Here is a 22,527-nt window from a genome sequence, read left to right as displayed (position 1 = left end):
AATCATACTGGCCCAAAAGTACATTAACCCACGGGGAAAATGCCAGGTATGCCAGATAGTGAGTCTATCCCTGCTTGCAGAGTTTGTCTGAGCGTCTCCGTTGTAAACAATTCAGCATGGCTTAGGGGGCGGCTCTTAGCATAAGCGGTGTGCTCGGCCAGCGGGTGGTACGAGATTTTTGAGACTCTACGAACTCTGGGTAACTCAGTTCACGTCCAGAGTAAGAGCAAATAACTTCAGTCTTATCTGGCATGATCCGAATGCTGAACCTGCCATTCAAAAGTCTCCATTTCCATCCATTTCTGCTCGCTTGCACTGCGCCATGATGGCGCCGCTTCCTGATCTGACAAGCTACGGGATTGGTTGAGGGTCACACAGAATGCGCATGCATTAATCGTGCAACAAAAAAAATTGTAGAAAATAAGTAATCTGAGCTAATGCAATATTAACGTGATAACTTTGACAGCCCTAGTTATAATATAGAATGAATATAGAATGATTTATTGCTTGCATTTATTGAAGAATATGTAAGATGAGGAATTGCATATTGAATAATTGCAATGTTGGGGAAAAGAATCACAATTAGATTCTTTTCATGAATCATTCAGCCCTAGTTTACGAGTTATTGAAGTGTTTCATTGTGCTTGGATATTGCCTGTTGTACAGTGATCCCTGCTGGGAATCATTTGCTGGGTGTGTTGTTGTTGTTTATGATGTAGACACATTTGCAACATGAGTGATATTATCCACCTGGTTAGAGACCCCGCCTGTGATTTCAGGTGATCCTTAAGATGCATAGTACCTATTCTTTATCAGTATGCATTGCCTTGCAACAAGGTTGACTCTCTGCTTTGCCACAGCTTCTCTAGGGTCACTGCAGCTCTTGTCATGTTGTAAAATATTTAATATTTTCAGAAGTGTAGTTTAACTGTATGTAAAGTGGGCTGTTATGACACTTTTAAAGTGTTACATGTAGCTAACTCTATATGAGTTTAAAGAACTCAGTCAATTTTGCTGTGTAATGATATGTTTACAGCCCATTACATGTTGTAAATCAGTATTTGGATAACTGAAACTAACAGCACATGTTTACTCTGAATGCATTTTGGTTCCAAATATTGGCTATCAGTCTCTATAACAAGCATTAATGGGCAAAGATGGCCTAGAAAACCATTATCTGTCAACCCCTGACTGAAACAGTTGACGATTAGCTGATTAGGACCCAGAAGCAGAGTACGAGCCGAGGTTGGAGGTGAAAGGAGGTAATGGTGCAACATGATGGATAGTGAGCTGGTTGGTGGCAGCCTAAAAAACTGGCAGGAAATAAGAGATGCTGTAATAGAGGAGGATAAAAAGTGTATGCAAAGTCCAAAAAGTCAATAAAAAATATACTTGCAAAAGAATGCTTGGTCCACGAGAGCCGGGTAACCACTCATGAAGCTGAAAGCATACTCTGGCATCTGAAGGCTAAACATGAGGTGGTAAAGAGGAGCCTTTGATTGCCAAAAGATTGGCTGTGATGCCAACGAGCTGCAGCCATGACTGCAGTGCTCCTGCCATCCCCAACTAGCCTGCAGTGAGGGAGAAAAAAAACACAGAGCAATCTATAATCAAAATTCAGAAACACAGCTGACAATCAGTATAGCTTGATTTTACCTGAATTGTCCAAAAATGAAAAATTCAGGTCTGGCAACCCTAATTTTGCTGCATTAAAAGAAGACCAAAGCTAAAACCTTCATTCTCCTGTTTTTTTGTTTTTGTTTGCATTGAACTCTGCGACATACGGTCTTAAAAATTCAAACACAGTAAAGATTAATGTTTAAACCCACATGCTTTGTAAATGACTGTCTTTTAAAATGTGTGACTAACATCAGCAGAGAACACATAAAAGAGAGAAAACATTATTATCCTTCCTCCTCTCGCTCTGGCCGGCCTTTGTACAACACAGAATTACAGCCCCCCAGAATCTTTTTCAAACTACAGCTTCATCCCGCTGATATTCCCTCAGGGAAATTAAGGATTAGCTCAGCCTTTCAGACAGGAATTCCTCAGTCAGTTTGTTTGAATGTGCCCCCTCCCAATCCAAATCCACTCTGTTTTTTTGCCCAATGCCCTGCTCCGGGCCTAAGCCCCGTCCCCTCGGTTAGGTCGGTTGTGAGCCGTAGTAAGAGGATGAAGTGGATTGTCGAGCAGCACTCTGACTCATGCCCTTGAGTGCCATGCTGCCCAAACGCTCGGAGAGTAACACTTTGACTGCACTAAGAGCTGATACTACAGACAGCTCTGAAATATATATGACCCTGACAAAATGTAGCAAGCAGGAGTCCTCATTCACTCTCTGTGGATGATTTTAATTGATAAGTTGACACCGATGATCCTGATTAAATATTAAGGAAAAAGAACCTTGTAGGGTGACACCATATGTATGGTTGCTGATGCTCTGCACTGCTGTCAGCTTTCCTTCGGTCATGTGGCTTTAATGACACTTTTTTTTTGTGTTTCTGGGTCAAACATCTGGCATGACACGTAACAGTCATGACTGCTGTGGAGGACCAGTGTGCAAAAGTGGCAAAAATGTTAGCCTCTGTTCCAGATTTTTTAGGGTTGTAAAGGTCAAATCTTGTAAGATGTCTCATAATAAATCTAACTAAAAATAGCAAACATGGTTTAAAGGGATGTACAGATCAGCTGATATAATTTTGTGTAATGATTCAGTAATCAACACTTAACTTTCATCCACACCAAGTAAAAACACCAATCCTTATCATCTTTCATCTGACCAATGAATGATCCAACTGATGTCCCTCTACGATCATGGCTCCCAAAGGAGTTTATTCTAAAGGTGAAATTGCATCAAACTGGGCTACCACTTCATCACCTGTGAGTTTTCAGCATCTTTCCTCGACAAATAACCTGTTGTAGGTGGAATTACAGCTTCCATTACCATCATTTCTAATCATAACAAGAACAGGTAGTAGAGGTTTGATATCCTTTAACAGAATATGAAGGTCACACAAGAAAAAAATGAAGCAAAATCATTAAAAGGAGGAGCTACAGAGGGTGATCAAAAAAGGTTAAGCAGGCAAACTTTGTCTGATCACATTATTTTGCTCTTTATATGAAAATATGACAGGTTAAATGATGTAAAATTGATACAGGCCAGATAATTATTGATGATGGGTTGAGTGGGGCCTCAGGGAGATCATTTGGGGCTCACTGGTATAAAGCTTTTGAACTGAAAAATAATGGATTGTTATCATTAAAATATTTGGAAGTTTTCAGTTATTTAGAAAATCTCATTGTGATGCAGTCAGTAAGTAATGCATCATTGTCTCAAGAATTGTAAAAAATGTATTGTCTGTTATTTTATATTTTATTTATACATGTGAAAAACTTCACAGTCCACCTTAGGGCACTGGCCTCTCCTCCCTTTGGGACTATACACCCACATCAGCTCCCTAGGATTGAAATCTTGTCCTTGCGCTCTCACATCATAGTTTCTTTTATGTCTTATGCCTGCTTTTTGTAGCTGCTCATCATTCCCATCCAGTCCACTAAAACTCGAACACAGAGCTGACTGTGCAGCAGCAAAGTTATTTTCTACTTTTTATACAGCAGTATAGAAATAATTAATTTTGTTAGGAAGAAACACAATCTGTTTATTTTCTAGTTTTCTTGAAAAATTTGACTTATTACAAAAAAATTTCAACTGATGTGTGTTTTGATTTAATTTGTTTCAATAAATAACCCTAAATTGTTGATCTGTGACTGTTCTTTTAATTTTTAATTTTAATTTTAATTTTTTTTAATTATACAAGTATTTTCAGAACAAAAGGAGTAGAAGGTTGGGGGTGGAATAATCATTGATTAATCGTAATCAAGGCAAAAAGTTCAATTAATCGTGATTTTGATTTTTTAATCGCCCAGCCCTATGACACATTATACTTAATGCAACACAAGTCAAAATGCATTTTAGGATAATTAATTGTTTTACTGGATCAGAGATGCATTCATGTGTTCATTAGTTAAATGCTGCAGACGGAGCTCCTTTAGACTGATTTAGATCAGTCAGATTGAGTGAAATCAGAGCCAGACTGGAAGACACACCTTTCAGAGAGCCAAAGTAGTGCACTTTTAATTATTACTTTATTGACTGTCTGTAAAATGGAACGCTGACACAGATAATCGGCCTAATGCCACATTTCAGCCCTGACCAGGCTGATGCTTGATCAACCCCTACAGTCTGATTTGTGTTACGATTGAGTAAGGGATACAATACATAGTTTAGGATGCAATGTGTGATATGGTATGAAGTTCAACGTGTGATACTGTACGTCAGTCACCACTATGTCCTATTGTTGAAATTGTCAGTTGGAAATAGTGACTTTCATAGGCCCGTGTTACTAAAAGAGAGAGTAAATGTCCTCATGACAATGTAATGAATTCCCTTAGTCATGATTAGCAGTTACCACAGTCATGTCTTGCCCTCCTGCATCACTCTCATAGATGCTCCTGCCTTTTTTCTGATCTGTTAGATTCTCTCCGTCCTCTCTGCTCTGTTCATGTTTATGGTAATTTGTTTATGGGGGTTTTCGCTGTAAGCCCTTACATAACTCTTTATCTAGGCCAGCAACTGGAGGTCTTTTTCTGTCTCCCGTTTGATGTGCTCAGAGTCCATGAGCTGTTTCTGCGTCTCTTTCTGCAGATTTGATGACTGGTTCTGGACGAATACTGATGAAGTGATGCCTGACACCATCATCAACCCCCCCCTAACAAAAATTTATCAATCTGCAGCGTTTCCTCCCACCATCATTTTACCGCTCGAGTATTTCCTCACTGCTTTTGATGTCCCGCGTCTTCACGGCTCCTCGCCTCAGTGAGATGAGACCCAGAAGGCGAGCTGTGAGAAATAAACGGCTTTGGTTATGACTAGTAGAGTGGTGCATCCCTGTGTCTGTGCTCTGTCAGGCCCATTGTTGTGCAGGCTACAGAGCCCTCAAAGACACTTATTTAATGAGACGGCTCTGACTGTGTAATTGCAGGCTGTTCTCGGAGCTATTATGGGAGATGTATTTTAAGGGGGCAGCCATTACTGCGACAAATTCAGGATATTTGGTGAAGCTAAAGCCACATAGCGGCTCTAAAGCTAATGCTAACACTCTATTTATCCAATCACTGATCAGTATTATGTTTTGGAGTGTTTTATGTCCTGCTTTTCTTGGAGTTCTCTCTGAAGCCTTTATTCATTCATAGAAATCACTCACATGCATAAAAATCTAAGCTTTTCATCATTTATAAAGCTATCCTACTGTCAGCTTAGTGTTTGCATTGGGATTGTTGTCTATAATTCATCAAAACCTGCATAAATAGTTTTTTAAAAGTATTTTCTCTTTACTTTTGATAGTCTCTTTCCCATTCATGATTGATTCTCTCTGAAGACCTCTGGTTTTTCTCCCATTCCCTTTCTGTTTGCCGAATGACTCCACTCTCAGATATGTGGTGCACCCGTGCTGGGATTTCCTCGTCCCATGATTTATTTAGGATGTGCTAAGGTCTTTCAGAGAGCCTCACATCCCCCCGTCTTGGCACTCGGTCGCACCAGACAGCCTTTAGCTTCTTAACTCTCACTCCCTCCGTCTCTCTTTAACTGCCCCCCCTCTATCATCCGCCCCAACCACCGCCTCTTTTTTATTTTTGAAATTAAAAGAAGCCAACCAATGTGAGCTGACAGCCGAGTTCAGATCAAGTTGAATGGGAGTGCTGGGCCGAGCCTGACGTAGCATCTACTTTACCCTCTTCGCTGCTCTTAGGCTCCGTCTCTGTGCTTTGTTTGTTGGTGCTTACACTGCATAACAAAAGCCTGTTCTTTTTCAGGACTTGACCCAGAATAATCAGGCTGAGGTTGCATGGAGTTACTGTAAACCAGACATAATTAGCTTGTGGTAGCTGCTGCTCAGTGCTGATAGTGTTGCTTTTCCTTCCTGGTTTTCTTGGTTTGATGCTGCTGCTGGCTGTCATTCCTGTTCTCTCGCTCACTTCTGTAGAGAGAGAGAGAGAATGAATGCATAAACACACACCTTCACCTGTGTTATGTTTGTCACAAGACCAAAATTTTCATGATAACAGGAGAAAATCAAATGTTATCCTGTTATGATACCACTAGGATCCTATAGACATCCAATACAAGGTTAGTTAAATGTTTTTAATCACCAAAAAATACAGGTGAAGTCTGATAAATGGCCCAGAATAACAATTATACAGCAAAAATTGAGACATTGCAGGTCAGTCAATCAATCTTTGTTTGCTAATTGATAACTGAAGTTTTCTCAAGACACTTTACAAAGAGGGCAGGGTTAGACTGTACTCTCTATCATTATAGACCAGTGTTAATCATTAATATTATAATAAAGGCCAACATTAATCACTATTAGCAAAGTACTAGCTGTATTTAGCCCCGTTACAGTGGCGACAAAGATCTTCCCAATTATAGGGCAGGACTGTCAAGCAGACCAAACTCATGTTAACATCCCTCTGCTGAAGCTGCGCAGAGGTAGAAGGACGAGTAGGGGTGGAGAAAAGCAGGAAGAAAAGAGGGACAAGAGGAACAACAAAAAAACGAAGGACAAATTTATGACAGTTGTGGCCATAAACTTGTCTCCCATTTAGTACAAAATTGATATTAAGTCAGTCAAGTAAGTCATTTTAATATTAGGAAGTGTTCAGTAAAAAAAAAACTTCTGTATAGCAATATAAGCAAGTATATCAGTGTGTGAAAATTTGTGATAATATGGTATTACGTTTTTGTTATACATGAGCATATGAAGCATCATGTACAATTTTACATTTTAGGGAGTTTTATTTACATTAAGCACAAATCTCACTTATTAACTACATGTTTGTTTTAGATTGAACTTATTTTAGCAATATTTTTACAATAATGGATAAAATTTATAACTCTAATTTATAAAATTTCTATTTGTTTTCTTAGAAAGCATTCCTTGACCCCCCATTCAATGTGTCATGACCCCCCCCCCAGGGGATCTTGACCCCCACTCTTGGGACTACCGCTTTAGATTTTGGGGGGTATGTTTTATTCAATAGAATTTCCAGAATTTAACAGTTCAGTAAAAAGCTCTCTAAACTTTTTGTATAAACTTAGGGCATTCAGGACCTAAAATGCCCCATTGCAACCCATTAAAACAACCATTTGTGATCACCAGCCATCACAGTAAAAACAAATGCACGTTATGATATTTTTCTTTCTTTCTGGGGTCATGGCTTCAAGTTAGCATTTTTAACCGTTTGTCCCCAAATGCCAGCATTTTTTCCATATTTGGCATGAGGGGAGGTTGCATGCTTTTTTCCTGGTTTCCTGTATGAGCCCTATTATAACCGTTTGTTTAATCTTACAATTTAGTAAATAATAATGCATCAGTTATTGCTCATTATTGAAATACACAAGGCTGTGATAAACCCTGTTAAGGAAATCCAATGTGCATGTAGTATATGAAAAATATTTCATTTTTATTGGGGGGTTTTATCATTACAACATCAGGGTTTTGTTACTTAAACTGGCATTCAAGGGTTAAATTCCCCTAAATTTTTTAATAATTTATATTATGATCAGGTTTAATCTTGATTAAAACATCAATGCAAAAAAAGTTGGAAAATGTTAATGTTTATTGGTTTTTTTGGTATTCATGTATGCTACCGTTTTTGGTCACAAACATCATCAGTGTAGCATCTTTAACGCCATCTGAGGGTTAAACCTGTGATTAAGTGTTAATTTAATAGATTAAAACTGTGACTAAAAATGTTAACTGACTTTTTTCCACAAGGAAAACTAGGCTTAAACTAGGTAAAAATAGATCTTTTGTGACTAAAACTCTGACAAATAGTAAGTGTTGTTTCATTTAGTGCCAGAAAGACACCAACGATAAATATCAGGCCAGAATACGAGTCGTCTATCAGTCTAGCTGAGTTTGTTTGGTGCTCTTTTCCTGCCTAACAGTCTTCTCTTTCCTTCCCAGCATCTGGAGAGGCCCCAATGTGAACTGTGTGGACAGCACTGGATACTCCCCTCTCCACCACGCCGCTCTGAATGGACACAGGTACACTTGTGATAAATAACTCAGGGAACTGGGAGAAACGTGTGTATAGGAGCCTGTTCCAGGCCCTCTGTGTGTGCATTAACTGAGGTCTGCACTCAGACACAATTGTCCCAGTGGGAGAATAAGCTTATTGATTGGCTGTTTGCTAAGGCGGTGTGTATTTATTACTGTGGTTTATAGACTTTTCTGACCTGACTTAACCTGTCCCCTCTTTCCTGCGTCTGCAGCGAGGTTGTGGAGGCGCTGCTACGAAACGAGGCCTTGACTAACATCGCAGACAACAAGGGCTGCTACCCGCTCCACCTGGCCGCGTGGAAGGGTGATGAACATATCGTCAAACTGCTCATTCACCAAGGACCCTCACACCCTAAACTCAATGAGCAGGTCTGACGCTGCATTTGCTCTTCTGTTTAACTCTGTGTTCTTTGTGTTCTTGTTTCCAGACACATTTTGATAGTATCATTGGTTTTGAAATAACACTAGTGTTTAATTTGATCTGCAACCTTTTTGTATATTGGACATCTGAAACCTCAGCAGTTGCATTTTTGTCTACCCAAGTATACAGAAAAATGAGGAAGTACTCCCAAAGACTTGACGTTTCAGCACTTTTTTCACCTCTTGTACTTTAAAAATGAAAAAATCTTAAGGTCAGGTCAGCATCAAAGAAAGCAGATGATATTTTCTTAGTAAGGAGGCCATATTTGGCAAAGAAAAGTTAGATGGAAATGCTCAGAATGCTACATCAGCATGGCATGTTCTGCTCTGTATATGAGCAAAATGAATGGAACCAGAGCTCCTTAACTTCAGTGCATCATAAGCCTCACTCATAAGCACTCTGACTCTATGCTAGTGTGATAAGTGCCTGTTGGCCCTAACCATTTTAACCATTTTTGTTCCATATTATTGTTTGGTTGCTATCTTTATATGCAGCATCCATAAAGTCATTGTCTCTGGTCTGTTCTGTTTGGGATGAAGAGAAATGACCCATCATGAGCACAGATCCAAACTAAACCCAAACATATAACAAACGTGGATAAAGATGTCTCATTTTGTGTCATTTCTCTCTGCCTGTTCATGATTGTTCATTAACTCGACCCTGATTTTTTTTTCTCCTTCTCATTCAGTTTGACTCATTTGTGATCATCATTCGTTTGTTCATTGCTTGTCTGAACCCAAACCATCAGCTTTTCTTCTCTCCCTCCTTCCCAGAGCTCTGTAGACCATAAAGAGTTCAAACGCTGTGGGCCCTTTGACCCCTATATTAATGCCAAGGTGTGTACACAGTGCTGCTCAAACAACATTACCTTTTGAAGTGCTTCTTTGCTTTGCTGTGCTCTGATCTGCTTGGGTTTGGTTTTGTTGCTGCTGCTTGCAAGGCCGCTCTGCTGCACAGATATGGGGAAGCTTTTTCATTTGCTGCTGGCTTCTTTTCTTGTGTTTGCTTTTGTGCTCCAAGTCCACTCAGATGTTTCGTTTAACAAATATTTTCAACATGCCCTCTACTACAGGAGGTTTTAACTCTGCTACATAGTGTTGTAGGGACATTTTTATAAGGTTAAGATTCAAGGAAATTCCCTGGGGTGGTTAGTTTTCTTTGCAAGGGCCACCGTAAAAGGTTGGCGAGTTCTGGATGTCATCTTTGGGTTTAAAAACTGAGTAAATCTGATATGAAAACTTGTGTAATAAGCAGGCCAAGCCCAGAACCCAATTACAATCTACAGTGCTGTAAAAAAATAAGCCCCCCCCTTGTTATATCATGAATTAACTGTGATTACCACATTTTTTGGAAAGTTTAGTTCAATTTAACTCACCACATCTAGGCCTGGTTGGTGCCAGACATGTTGAAACAAGAAATCCCTTAAATAGAACCTGTCTGACAACGTGAAGTGGGCTAAAAGATCTCAGAAAGCAACACATCATGCTGTGAAGAAATTTGAAAACAGTCATTGGCATCTATCGGTCTGGAAAGGGTCCAAAAGCCATTTCTAAGGCTTTGGGACTCCAGCAAACCAAAGTTAGAGCCATTATCCACAAGTGGGGAAAACTTGGAACACTGGTGAACCTTCCCAGGAGTGGCTGACCTACCTAAATTACTCCAAGAGTGCATCAACGACTCATCCAGGAGGTCACAGAAGAACCCAGAACATCTAAAGACCTGCAAGCCTCACTTGACTCAGTTAAGGTACAGTGTTCCTGATTCAACAATAAGAAAGAGACTGGGAAAAAATGGCATCCATGGGAGAGTACCAAGGCCATAACCAAAAAGCCAACGGAGGGCTCACATTTGTCAAAAGACATTTTGATGATCCACTAGACTTTCTGGAAATATTCTGTGGATTGATGAGACAAAAGTTGAACATCTTGATGGTTCATCTTGTGTAAAACTAAGACAGCATTTGATAAAAAGAGCATCATGCCAACAGTCAAACATGGTGTTGGTAATGTGATGGTCTGGGGCTGTTTTGCTGCTTAAGGACCTGGATGACTTGCCATAATTCAGTGGTTTTCAACTGGTGAGTTGGGACCCAAAAGTGGATTGCGTGGCAGAAATTCTGTATACAGAAGCTGAAGTGGACATAGGGTTAATTCATACATGTCTTTTTTGGTTTTCCTGTGAGTAGACTTAAGCATTTTTCTTGAGCTTTCTACTTTTTCCCAAGATGAAAAGGAATTTCCTAAAGAAATTACCAAATTTCCATGCTGTCTCTGGAAAATGGTGTACAGTAAAGATGTATGCATGCATGCCCTTCAGTAATGATTTGCTTTTAAACATATTTGTTATGTCTTATTTTTTTTCAATAGGTTTTTTTCTCATTTAGAGTCCAAAATTTTTATTAGATAAATTTGATTGGGTGACCATTTTGACACTCCAGGTCATGCTATCTCTTCAGATGGTCATGGTGGGTCCTGATGCCCATTTAGTTGAAACTCAAGAAGGAGAATGTCCCTCCAGTTCATGACCTCTAGCTAATTTGCATATGGACTATGCACCAGGACAGTGATCTAAAACACACCAGCATGTCCACCACTAAACAGATTCAAAAAACAAACTGAAGGTTTTTGAGTGGCCTAGTCAAAGTCTAGAATTGAATCTGATTGAGATGCTGAATGTAAATATTCCTCCACAGCGATGTGAAAGACTCATTGCCGGTCACTGGAAATGCTTGCTTGCAGTTGTTGCCACCAGGTTTAAGGGCGATTACTTTTTCATATAGGGCCAGGTAGGTTTGGATGGCTATTTACCTTAACAAATGAAATCATCATTTAAAAACTGCATTTTGTATTTATTCAGGTTACCTTTGTCTAACGTTAACATTTGTTTGATGATCTGAAACATTTAAGTGAGACAAATCTGCATGAAATTAGAAGTCAGGATTGGGGGGATACTTTGTCGCAGCACGGTTTCATTTTCTGATAGACATTGGCCACCTATTCATCTGTTTCTCCTGAGTTTCTGTTCAGAAGTAGATAATGAGTCACACAGAGGCTCCACTCTGCCTTTCTCCCTCTTAATCTTTAGTTAAGCTTGTATAAAAACAAAATGTCTGTAATTCCTTTGAACTAAATGCCTCTATAACCTGTGAATGACTCAAACATACTCCTGTCTTGAAAACCGCAAACATCTTTAGCCCTCTTACCGGATCAATGGTCCAACCAGCAGCCTTTAAAACCAGAGGAGCAGGCAGAAGGAGCTGGGGAATTCACAAGAGTCATATAACAAAACTGGTGCTTACTTACATTGTAGTTTCAGTCTGATGACCAAAACAGCACCCAGCTCAAATAAAGAACTACTCGATGCACGAAAAAGGAAGGTGAGACTGAAAGAGTGGAGAGTGTGGTCAGCAGAGCGTGATTTTCATCCTTTGACCCAGAGAAGACATTATAAGGTTGATCTCAGCAAAGATGAAGTCTGCTGCAGCAGGACAAAGCAAACATAGTGCGTTGTATTCTCAAAATTTGAGTGTAAAATCCACACATAATAATGAATGACACAAAAGATCATCCTGAAAGTGGTATTTCACCGTGAGGTTTCGCCAAACAAAGTCAGTTTAACCACTCAAGCTGCTCTAGTACAGCTATTAGGAAGTTTAAACGAACAGTACTAAACAAATCACTTAATAATGAAACAGTAACTTCATTTATATGGAACCTTTGAAAGTTACTAACTCACTTTGCTTTTTTTAATTGAAAGAGGGCAAACAAGGAAATCATAACACAAGTACACAGATATTAAAGTAAATAAACGGCAACAGAAAGGAAAATAAGACCCAAACATCAATGAAGTGCAAAAACATCTGGTAAATCCATATGCACCTGGGGTCTATATGCATTGGTCAAAAGTGCTACGGCTCTTGTCTCCTAGTTTTGTTTTATGATTTTTAATAGAGTTCTGCAGGAGTGAGTCATAAGAGCACAACTGGGTCAGCAATTTTGCAGCACAGTTTCCCTCGTTTCTCTTGAAGTTAATAGTTTTTGATGCATTTAGGTTTGAAATGGAATTAAAGATAATGGGTCCCAGTTTCACCTGCAACAACTGCAAGCCAACGTTTGCTATAACTGGGAATGAGTCTTTCACATCCCTGCGCAGAAATTTTGGTCCACTCTTTTTTGCAGAATAGTTTTGATTCAGCCACATTAGAGCGTTTTTGAGCATGAATGGCCTGTTTAAGGTCGTGCCACAGCATCTCAATTTGATGTCTGGACATTCTCCTGTGTTAGATTTACACCAGCGGTATCGAGACGCACACCTTCCAAAAAGCCCCCCTTTTGTCCCGTCTGTCGACAGAATACTTTCCCAAAAAGTCTTTGGATCATCAAGAAATGTGAGACGGGCCTTCGTGTTCTTTTTGGTTTTGACCTTGGAACTCTCCCATGGATGCCATTTTTGCCCTGTCTCTTTCTCACTGTTATATCATGAACACTGACCTTAACAGAGTCAAGTGAGGCCTGCAGGTCTTCAGAAGTTGTTCTGGGTACTTTCATAACCTCCTTGATGAGTAATTTAGGTAGGGAAGATTCACCACTGTTCCAAGTTTTCCCCATTTGTGGATAATGTCTCTCTCTCTGGAAATGTAAATGTCTTTGTGACCCTTTCTAGACTGATAGATGTCAATGGTATTTTTTCTCATCTGTTCTTTAATTCCTTTGCAGCATGATGTGTTGCATTTTGGGATATTTAAGCCTACTTCTCTTTGTCAGACAGGTTCTGTGTAAGGGATTTCTTGATTCAACAGGTGTGGCAGTAATCAGACCTGTTTGTGGCTAGTGAAATTGAGGTCAGCTTTCCAAAAAAATGTTTATTACACAGCTTTTTCCCCTAAATGAATGTCATAACCATTTTGAAACAACATTTCATAATTACTGGGGTTATCTTTGTCTAGTGTTAAAATTTGTTGATGATCTGAAACATTTAAGTGTGACAAATATGCAAAAAAATAAGCAAAAAAGAAGGGGCTAAATACTTTTTCACAGTACTATACCTATGTGGCAAATTCATCAGTATAAAGTACTGAGATGTGCTGTTATTTTCATCCGCTGCCACTGTCACATGCCACACAGGACCTAGCATAATTCAAAATTCAACTTCTTCACTGTGTATTGAGCAGCAGCCACACTGCTTTAAACATGCTGTAACACATAACAAGACCAGACTTCCAGGGTTTTGTGCAGCCTTTTAACGGCTTTTCCCCCTCAGTACATCCTAACCGTGCATTTAAAGAAAACAGGGAACAAACTGTTTTTTGACTGAAAACACTCCTCAGTTACAGGCAGAGCAACAGAGATCACCCTAGTCTGTGAGCTCAACTACCGTATTATAACTAGTAGATGTGCAAAAAAAATTGGGAGTAAAACAGCAGCACTGAAACTACACGGTAAATTTCACTAAAGGAAATGTAAATCATCATGCAGGGAGGACAGTTTTAACCTTTTTTTCCCTAAGCGTGATATGAAGCTACATGTAACACATACTGCGCATATTATACCAGGGCGACGTATGTTCCACATTTTACGGTAATTGTGCAGGCATCAAAATGGTATCAAATATTGAACATTTAACAACCTTACTCTACACTTAAAAATCATAATCTAAAAAAAAGAAAAAAAGATTGTATTTCTTTGCTAAAAAGAGAACTGTTTAAATATCATAAACCTTTGTTTTAATAACAGATTTTTTTTTGCAATAATCCAACATGAAATAGAAAAATCCCATTTGCTTGAGGGAACCCTAGCAATACTAACTGAAGGGTTGGCCTTAAAAAATATGTCATCCCTGCAGCACTCTGTTCAAAGTTCACTGGGTTATGACCAGGAGCATGGACCTGAGCTTTGCTCTTTATCTCTTATTTATGGGACTTATCTGAAGCACATACATACAGTATATTGTTACATCAGCTTCTTTGCATTTAGCTGCCCAGGATAGCCCCTATCACAGCCTGTCTGCATGAGGAGACACACTGGACCTGACAGAATCTCTGACAGTGTCAGCCTCACAGTCAGAGCAGTGCAAATGTATCGGGGGCTTCGTGATTGTATTTTGAGCGGGCAGAGCTGGAAACCCAGCAGGCCTGTAGATAAAGCTGCACACTATTTTTGAACATTGTCACATTTCCCCTGCACACTAATCTTCTTAGTGTTTGGATGGGAGGCCTGGATTTCTCTAATGCTGCTATATATTGGACTGAGTTTCCCCCTTCTTTTTTAACATACAATCTATTGGATGACTTGAATGTGGGTTTATTTTTTAATATAAACACTTACTGGATAAATTTGGAACCACTGCCTGATCATAGGTTTGAATAATTGTAGCTGTGTTGGGAATAAATCACAGATGGTGATGCCCTGCCTGTTGTTGTGGTCATACTTGATAGCTTCATGTGACAGAGTGGGCAGGGTGCACCCTTCCTCCCTTTTCATCAAACTACAGGACCAGAGAGCCATCTCATGAGGAGGAGGAGGAGGAGGAGGAGGAGGGTGGGAGGATTTCAGTGTACCAGTCTCTTTGCATCAGCATCAAAGAGAGACTTCAGTGCCATGCTTGTGTATGTGAGTGTTTAAATGGCTGTATTTGCCCCCCTCACTCCCTCTCTCCTGGTTCGTGCCTGTGAGCTCTGATGCTGAGGAGAGGAAGAGGTGGGACGTTGTCATGGTAATGGTGGCGCAGCTTATTGGTGGTAAAGTGGTGGTTGGTGACCGCTGTCATGTATTTGTGCTGAGTTTGACGTGAGAGGCGCGTGACAGGCTGATGTTTCTTCATTTATACTTCTGTGCTCTCCTAGTGGGAGCGTCCTGAGTGGGTTTGGCCCTTTAGAAGTTTCAAATTTCCCAGGAGGGAGCAAAACACAGAACCCAAGACTGCACTAGGATTAACCCCCAACGTGTAATAGTAGGGTCACATAGGTTCACTGCATACAACTTTAGAAATATATGGAAAATAGCTTATTGGCATTGGTGCAGAAATAGTTTGGCCTGCAGCAGATGAGTTTTTTAAAATATCATACATGAATCACTTTACAGCTGACTCACCAACTAATAATGAGCCTGATAATGATTGTTTGCTGTCTTTTTACACCTTATTTACAGTTAAAAAAAAGTGAGAAAATTATGTGAAATGCTTATTTCTTCTCATTTTACATAAAACACTAGGGTTCATTTTTTGCAATGACCTCACAGTATGGTGCATGTCATGATACAGAATATAATGCATTACCTTGTAGTTCTCTAATGAAATATTAGTGTAGACTTGTGGAAACAGCTAGCAAAATAACTGTATTTGCATATTTCTTTATTGCTCTGTTTCAATGCTTTCTTACCACAAGCAGCGCTCCCACTCTTCACTTTATACATGCCACTCAATCACTGCTGCTCTCCAGCTCACTGCACCTTTAGGTCAAAGTAGCCAGCAGACTGGCTTAACAGTGATCATTGACCACATGAAAGTGCTACAGCCCCTGCCCGGACTGTCAGGTGGGAAAACAACCTAAGTAACAGTTGCCATTCATGTTTGATTTTTAGTAGTTTGAAGCATAAAAAAGTATTCTAGGGAAATAATTGTAGCCGGTTCTAGGGCCAAACAATTTGCAAAAATAATCTAATTGCAATTTTTTTCCCAATATTGCGATTTTAATATGCGATTATTATTAGGTTTCTCAACTTATTTATTTTTCAACATGTTCAAGCAATAAATCATTTTATATCATAACCTACATTCAGTCAGGAACACTTATCATACATTTAACCATATTATTGAAAAATGGATATGCAGTTTTACTTGGCAGAGGAGCACATGGCTAGAAACCCCCATATGGATGAATACATAAATGAAGTTGTGTATTGTAAACAATAAAATTATTTCAGAAGCAATTAATCATAGTAGCATAAATCTGAATACAAGGGTGCAACAACTTTTAAGCTATAATGGAGGTGGCTGGGGTGGGAGAGGTGAAGCTGGAATTGCCTGCTGCTAGAATGAATAGAATGCTGGAATAGAATGAGCTATTTATTTTTTCTCATATTGCAAAATTGATACCCATTGCTTCATTAAAGGGGATTATCATTTTCATGTCACTCATTTTGACTACAAAACAAAACATATATACATGAAACATAAAAAGGAGGATTTTTGTAAACCATTATTTAAAAAACTGACACTTGCATGTTTTCATAATGTGCATAAAACCTCTGCTGCAAAAAATCAATGTATTTAATGGCTATTTTGACACATTTTAAGTTATAGAAATATTGCAACTTCTGCAATTTGTAAATTGCAGCAGGCCATATTGTAATGTAATCTTTGCAATTTTGCCCAGCCCTAGCTGGTACCGATATTAAAATGCACCTCTGACCTAAAGCTTCAGTCCTTGGAATGCACAATTTAAAGTCTTGGGATGAACAAATAAACATCTTGCAAAGTTTAAGGAATCATAATGAACAAAGAAAAAGACTTCAGCTGAAGTAGATCCTTTGGTCCAGCCTAAAACTCCAATAATTTAAATTATTTACGACTGATATGGGCAGATTTTAAAGCCAAAATATCAGCAGATATGAAAAATGCCACATAATTCACTTTGTAAGCTGATATTGGCTTATGTCATTATCATGCAACCCTAGTAATTTCAGTTATTTAGTCATGATTAAGGGTAATTAAGTCTGCTGTGATAACAGTGTCAAGATGCAGAGTTTAATGTGCAAGCTTTTCCAGGTCTGGTTTCAAAAGTAGAAGAAATATCTTTTAAATTGCAGGTTTATAACTGAGTTTGGTTTAATCCTTTCAAATGTGTTTAGATAGTCTAACCGCTAAGCAGATTTGTGGCTCAAAGTGAAACATTTGATCCGTACTAGATTGATATCTGCACTTTTATTAAGATATATTTACAGAGACATAAATTATAATAGTGGAGCTGATGGATGCTGGTTTGTCAGCGTGGTCAAAGTTGTGCATGTTGACAGTTGTCAACACATGTATACACCGAAGCCTGCTGATACTTGATTGGTCAATACAACTTGGACTACAGAGCTCATGACCCCTGTGTGTCATCAAATCTGTAAGGAGAGATTAATACTACAGCAGCAGAAATAGTGCCAGGCATCAAATATGGGTTCATTTTTTCTAAATTATCAAAAGTTGTAGGTGAACTCCTGTGCATCTGAATTGCACAAACATCTGCAATCATTCAGTCCTTTTATGTTGCCAATGCTTTAGTAAAATTTAGTGTGCAGGAGTTTATCTGCAGCTTTTGACGGATTCATTCCTCTACTGTGCGCCATAAAGTAGCTTTGGAAAATGTAGGTTGTTGTTGATGAAATTGATCATTAAAGTAAAAGAGATTGCATCTTTATAAGACACTTTACTGGTATTTAATAGGTATCAACATTTATTAGTTATTTATTTGATTTTTGTGTGCCTTTATTGACAGAGGAGGACAGTGGACAGAATCGGAAACAGGCATGGGAGAGACATGCAGGAAAGGGCCACAGGCTGCATTCGAACCCAGGCTGACAGTATACATGGGGTGCACCTTAGACTACTAGGCCATCTGTGCCCCTTTTCATTTTGTGAAAATCTTTTTGGATAAATGAACTTTACTGATACCAAGATGGTAAAACCTGATGTGACAGCAGCATCGCAGTAAACAAACTGTTTAAGACAGACATATGGACGGCAGAAAAATCTACCCAAAATCAGATGCTGCTGTAGCTTAGCTGGTAGAGTAGACACCCATATACAGAGTCTAGACTCTGGTTGTAGGATGGTTTCCTGATCTTGGTGCTGTTAGGTGCATGCGTTTCCCTACTCTCTCTTCCCATGTTTCCTGTCTCTCTTCAGTTGTTCCTATCAAATTAAAGAAAAAAATCTACTAAAAAACACCTCACATAGTAAAACTTGAATATTAAATGATTATCTTAAATCTACACCTACCTCACAGTTACTCACATCAGAAGCTGTGAATAATAATTGCATATAAACCGTGGCTTCTGTAGCGATCATAATAATGACCTCTTTTTCTGTTAATGACCATATATTCTGTGTGTTTCTCTAATAGGATCTAGCCTTTAGTCAGCCCACATTCATATCACGCTACCTCTGGCCCAGGCTCCATCTTCTTATATAGGTCACATGTCTAATGTGATATATGTTTAGATGAATTCCTCTGACACAGCCTCACATGTCCTGATGCTTTGACATTAACTCCATCATGTTTTTCTCCTGGAATAATCCAAACAGCACACTGGGAATGTTATAGAAATGTCAAATAGATGGGATGCAGTATAAACAAAAGGTTAATATTGATGTTTTTGGCAGATATTTGCTTAATTCAGACTGGAGAAGGAGAATGTGTCTTTCTCTCAGGCTTGGTGTGCAGAATCTCAGAGGGCTGACATCAGGGAAGTTTCTGTTGGCAGCTAAAGGAATAATTTCTCTGGACTTGGTCACCTCATTATCAGTGGAGCAGAGTTTTCCCCTCCTTCCTGCAGGCGCAGAGCTCGCAGGCTGCCAGCGCGCTCATTTATCCTCACTGTCTGTCACTTCAGAGTCCACCAACACTCCACATCTCCTCCACACCCCCCTCTCCTTTTACCTTCTGCTCCCTGCTCGTCCTCTGGGGCTCCTTCTTGTCTCTGTCGTGCCAAGAAAAAGGAGGCTGAAGCACATTTGAGGAGCCCCCGGGGGATGTGTTGTTATTTAACACAGGGATTGGGATTTCTCTATTGTCATTCACATTTGCAAATTTCAGGGCGTGTCTTTGACGGCGGTTGGAGCCATTTGTCTGTGAAGAGGGGAGAGATGTATAGCGCCTAAAAAGGTCTTTGTTGTATTTGAGGGTGTCCCATTTAATCTTGTGTTATAAGAAGAGCAGATCTCTGCTGCAGAAGACAGACAAAGTTCCGTGTACAGACAATTTAATCAGTGACGAGCGTGAGGGAGCCAGTTAGACATTTATCTCAGGACTGTAGGGTCTGTTTACTCTGGTATGTGTCCAAATAAAAAAACCCACTATCACAGTCAGCCTTATGTTCCTGCTGCTGTTCATTAAATCAGAAGTTAAACTTTTGTTGGGGCGCACATATAGCGCTACTCATGTACTCGGGCGGCCTGGGTTCGAATGTAGCCTGTGGCCCTTTGCCGCATGTCTCTCCCCACTCTCTCTCCCATTTCCAACTCCATCCATTGTCCTCCTCTGTCGAATAAAGGCACAAAAGCCCCAAATAAATCTAAAAAAAAAAAAAAAAAAAAAAAAAAAATTAAACTTTTGTGTCTTCTATGAGCATATCGGCCCTCTGACAAAAACATACCTGGCCTGCAACCAACCCCTTTTTCTTGATTGTTTCTTTTAAAACAAGAGTGCATTTTAAGTGGCAACTCCTTGATCGCTTTTGTCAGAGTGAAAGTCCATAACTCAAATATATTAAAAGATATAAAGAACGACGAGAGAAGCAGCAACAGGAACTGTAGACTGTACACTGTTTCATGTAGAAGTTGCAGGAAAAGCTCTCAGGTTTCTTTCCCAGCTTGGTTTGGATTTAGGGTGTGACAACTTGCACAACTTCCAACCATGCAGCTATGTTGGGTGTTGAATGCTTAAGTGCATCAAACTGCTGACTCATGTGAGGCTGGCTGCAGAAGCACTGGAAGTTTTGCTAAAATGATTATTATGACAGCAGGTATTAACAGCCAGGTTAAATAAATCAAAGTTGTCCTCTATATTTCAGGAATTTTATGAAGGCTATAAGAGCTGTTTGTAGGTAGGGACGTTCTGAAATTAAGTTCAGTTCAGCACTTTCTATATGGCATTAGTTTAGCTTCAAAAATGTGCTTCCAAAATTGATAATTGACATTACTGAGACTATGTCCATGTTTAATACAATCCATGAGTCCAACAAACCTAAGTTGTGGACCCCATTCTGCAAAATTTAAAGGGAGGAAAGAAAGACAGGAAATTTTCTTGGGTGGCTTTATAAAGAAGACTTAATTACACCAAAATAAAAACCAAAAAGATGATTTACCAGTGCCACTCTAACAATGCCAATAAACCAATGGCATTATAGATTACTATTAATATGATAAACCATTGGAATTGTTCTAATGCTGAAATGATAAACCATTAAGATGATATGTGTACGTCAATGCGACATTGCTAATGAAACAATAACATACCACTAAGATAATTGCCAATATTATACGGCCAGTATAATAAACCATAAAGATGATCTACTAAAGCCAATATTAGAATGCCAATAGAAAATACCATCAATATATATACAAATGCCAATATGGATATTAATACAGATAATGGATTTAGTTCAGACTTAAAAACACTATATTTAAAGTTGGAGGATGAACCAATGTATGTATTTCTGTCCTTAAACACTTTAACGTGTAAAAGAATGAAGTTAACGTAGGTCTGTTGGTCCAGCCTAAAACGCCTCTAATGAGTTTGTATATACAGCCAATATTAACTGTTGATATAGGCAAATTCTTCAGATCAAAAATCAGTTGTAAATATTTGGAGAAATTTTAATATCTGCCAATATCAATAATTAACTTTATTGGCCAATATTTGCCAATTTCATGCTGATAATAATGTGCATCTAATGCAATATTTACATGTAATATACCATTAATATGATGTACCAGTGCCAGTATAAAAATGCCATAATAATAACCATAAAGACAATACACAAATGCTAGAGTTATGATACCAATGTAATGTAATATAGTATTATATGCTAGTAAAACAATGCCCATATAAAAATCAGAAAGATGATATACCAATACAAATGTTGTAATGCCTGTATATTACACCATTCAGGTAAAAGCATAATGTCAATGTTAAGCCAATTTAACAGTGCCATTATGATATACCTTTAAGACAATATACTAATGCCAATACTATAATGCCAAAATAACATTAATACAATGCCCCAATGCCAGCAATATAAGGGCAATGTAATCTACAATAAATATGATCTACCAATTCTGATTGCAACATTGACATTTGAACAATGATACACAACTATGGTGAAATAACATTGCATATATTTTTGGCCAGTGTAATAAACCATAAAGATAATATACTAAGGCTAATATTCTAATGGCAATAGATTACACCTTTAGTGTGATATACTACTGCCAATATAATGCACCTTTGATATGAAGTACCAATGCCAGTATTAAGCTGCCTTTATAATAAAACATTGAGATTATACACCAGTGTTATGATGCCAGTATAATGCACCACTAAGATGATACACTAATGCCAGTGCAATAATGCCCATATAATCTACCATTAATATAAAGTGCCAATGCCAGTATTATAATGCCTTTATAATAAAACATCACAACACCAATGCTTGGGTTATGATGCCAGTATAATACACCATAAGATTATATACCAGTATAACAATGCTAATATCGTAAAGATTATAAACCAATACAATGACAATATAATGTACCATTGAGATGATTATACCAATGTCTATATTACAATGCCAATATAATACACCATAAAGATGATATAACAATGCCAGTGTTACATACCATAGAGGTTATATACCAATGCAAGTAATATTTATAAGATACCATCAAGATGATGTACCACTGCAAACATAACTATACCCATATGATATCCCATTATGTTATTTTCAGTGCAGCTGCCAACAAAATTTCCACAAGGAACCCATTATTTGAGGCTTATATATAAAGATAAGGATATAAAATGCTGAAAACCTTTTTAAGATGTTGCACTTATATAGTCAAACAAAAACTAATTTATATAGTCAACAATATATTAATGTTTATATACCTGTCTTTAATGTTAAATGGCAGATATTTTACTATGACACTCTTAAAATTGAGGTTGTTCACATTCCAGGTGCATCACTTATTTCAAAAACATTCTTATAAGTAAAAAAAAAT

The 22,527-nt window shown here is 38.5% G+C and overlaps 1 protein-coding gene across 8 annotated transcripts in view; it reads left to right on the top strand.

Moving 5' to 3' along the window:
- LOC121517207 (ankyrin repeat and SAM domain-containing protein 1A-like) overlaps window positions 1-22,527 on the top strand; it is a 129,252-nt gene that overhangs the window by 18,791 nt on the left and 87,934 nt on the right. For 6 of the 8 annotated variants that reach the window (XM_041798797.1, XM_041798796.1, XM_041798795.1 and 3 more), the window contains exons 2-4: window positions 8,031-8,111; window positions 8,339-8,495; window positions 9,321-9,383. In XM_041798797.1, the coding sequence (XP_041654731.1) occupies window positions 8,031-8,111; window positions 8,339-8,495; window positions 9,321-9,383 (301 nt within the window). The remainder of the gene's footprint in view (window positions 1-8,030; window positions 8,112-8,338; window positions 8,496-9,320; window positions 9,384-22,527) is intronic. The other 2 variants (XM_041798798.1, XM_041798794.1) reach the window with 1 other exon arrangement.

This window comes from Cheilinus undulatus, linkage group 11, assembly GCF_018320785.1.
Source record: "Cheilinus undulatus linkage group 11, ASM1832078v1, whole genome shotgun sequence".
NCBI lineage: Eukaryota > Metazoa > Chordata > Actinopteri > Labriformes > Labridae > Cheilinus > Cheilinus undulatus.
This window is presented reverse-complemented; position numbering and strand designations above follow the sequence as displayed.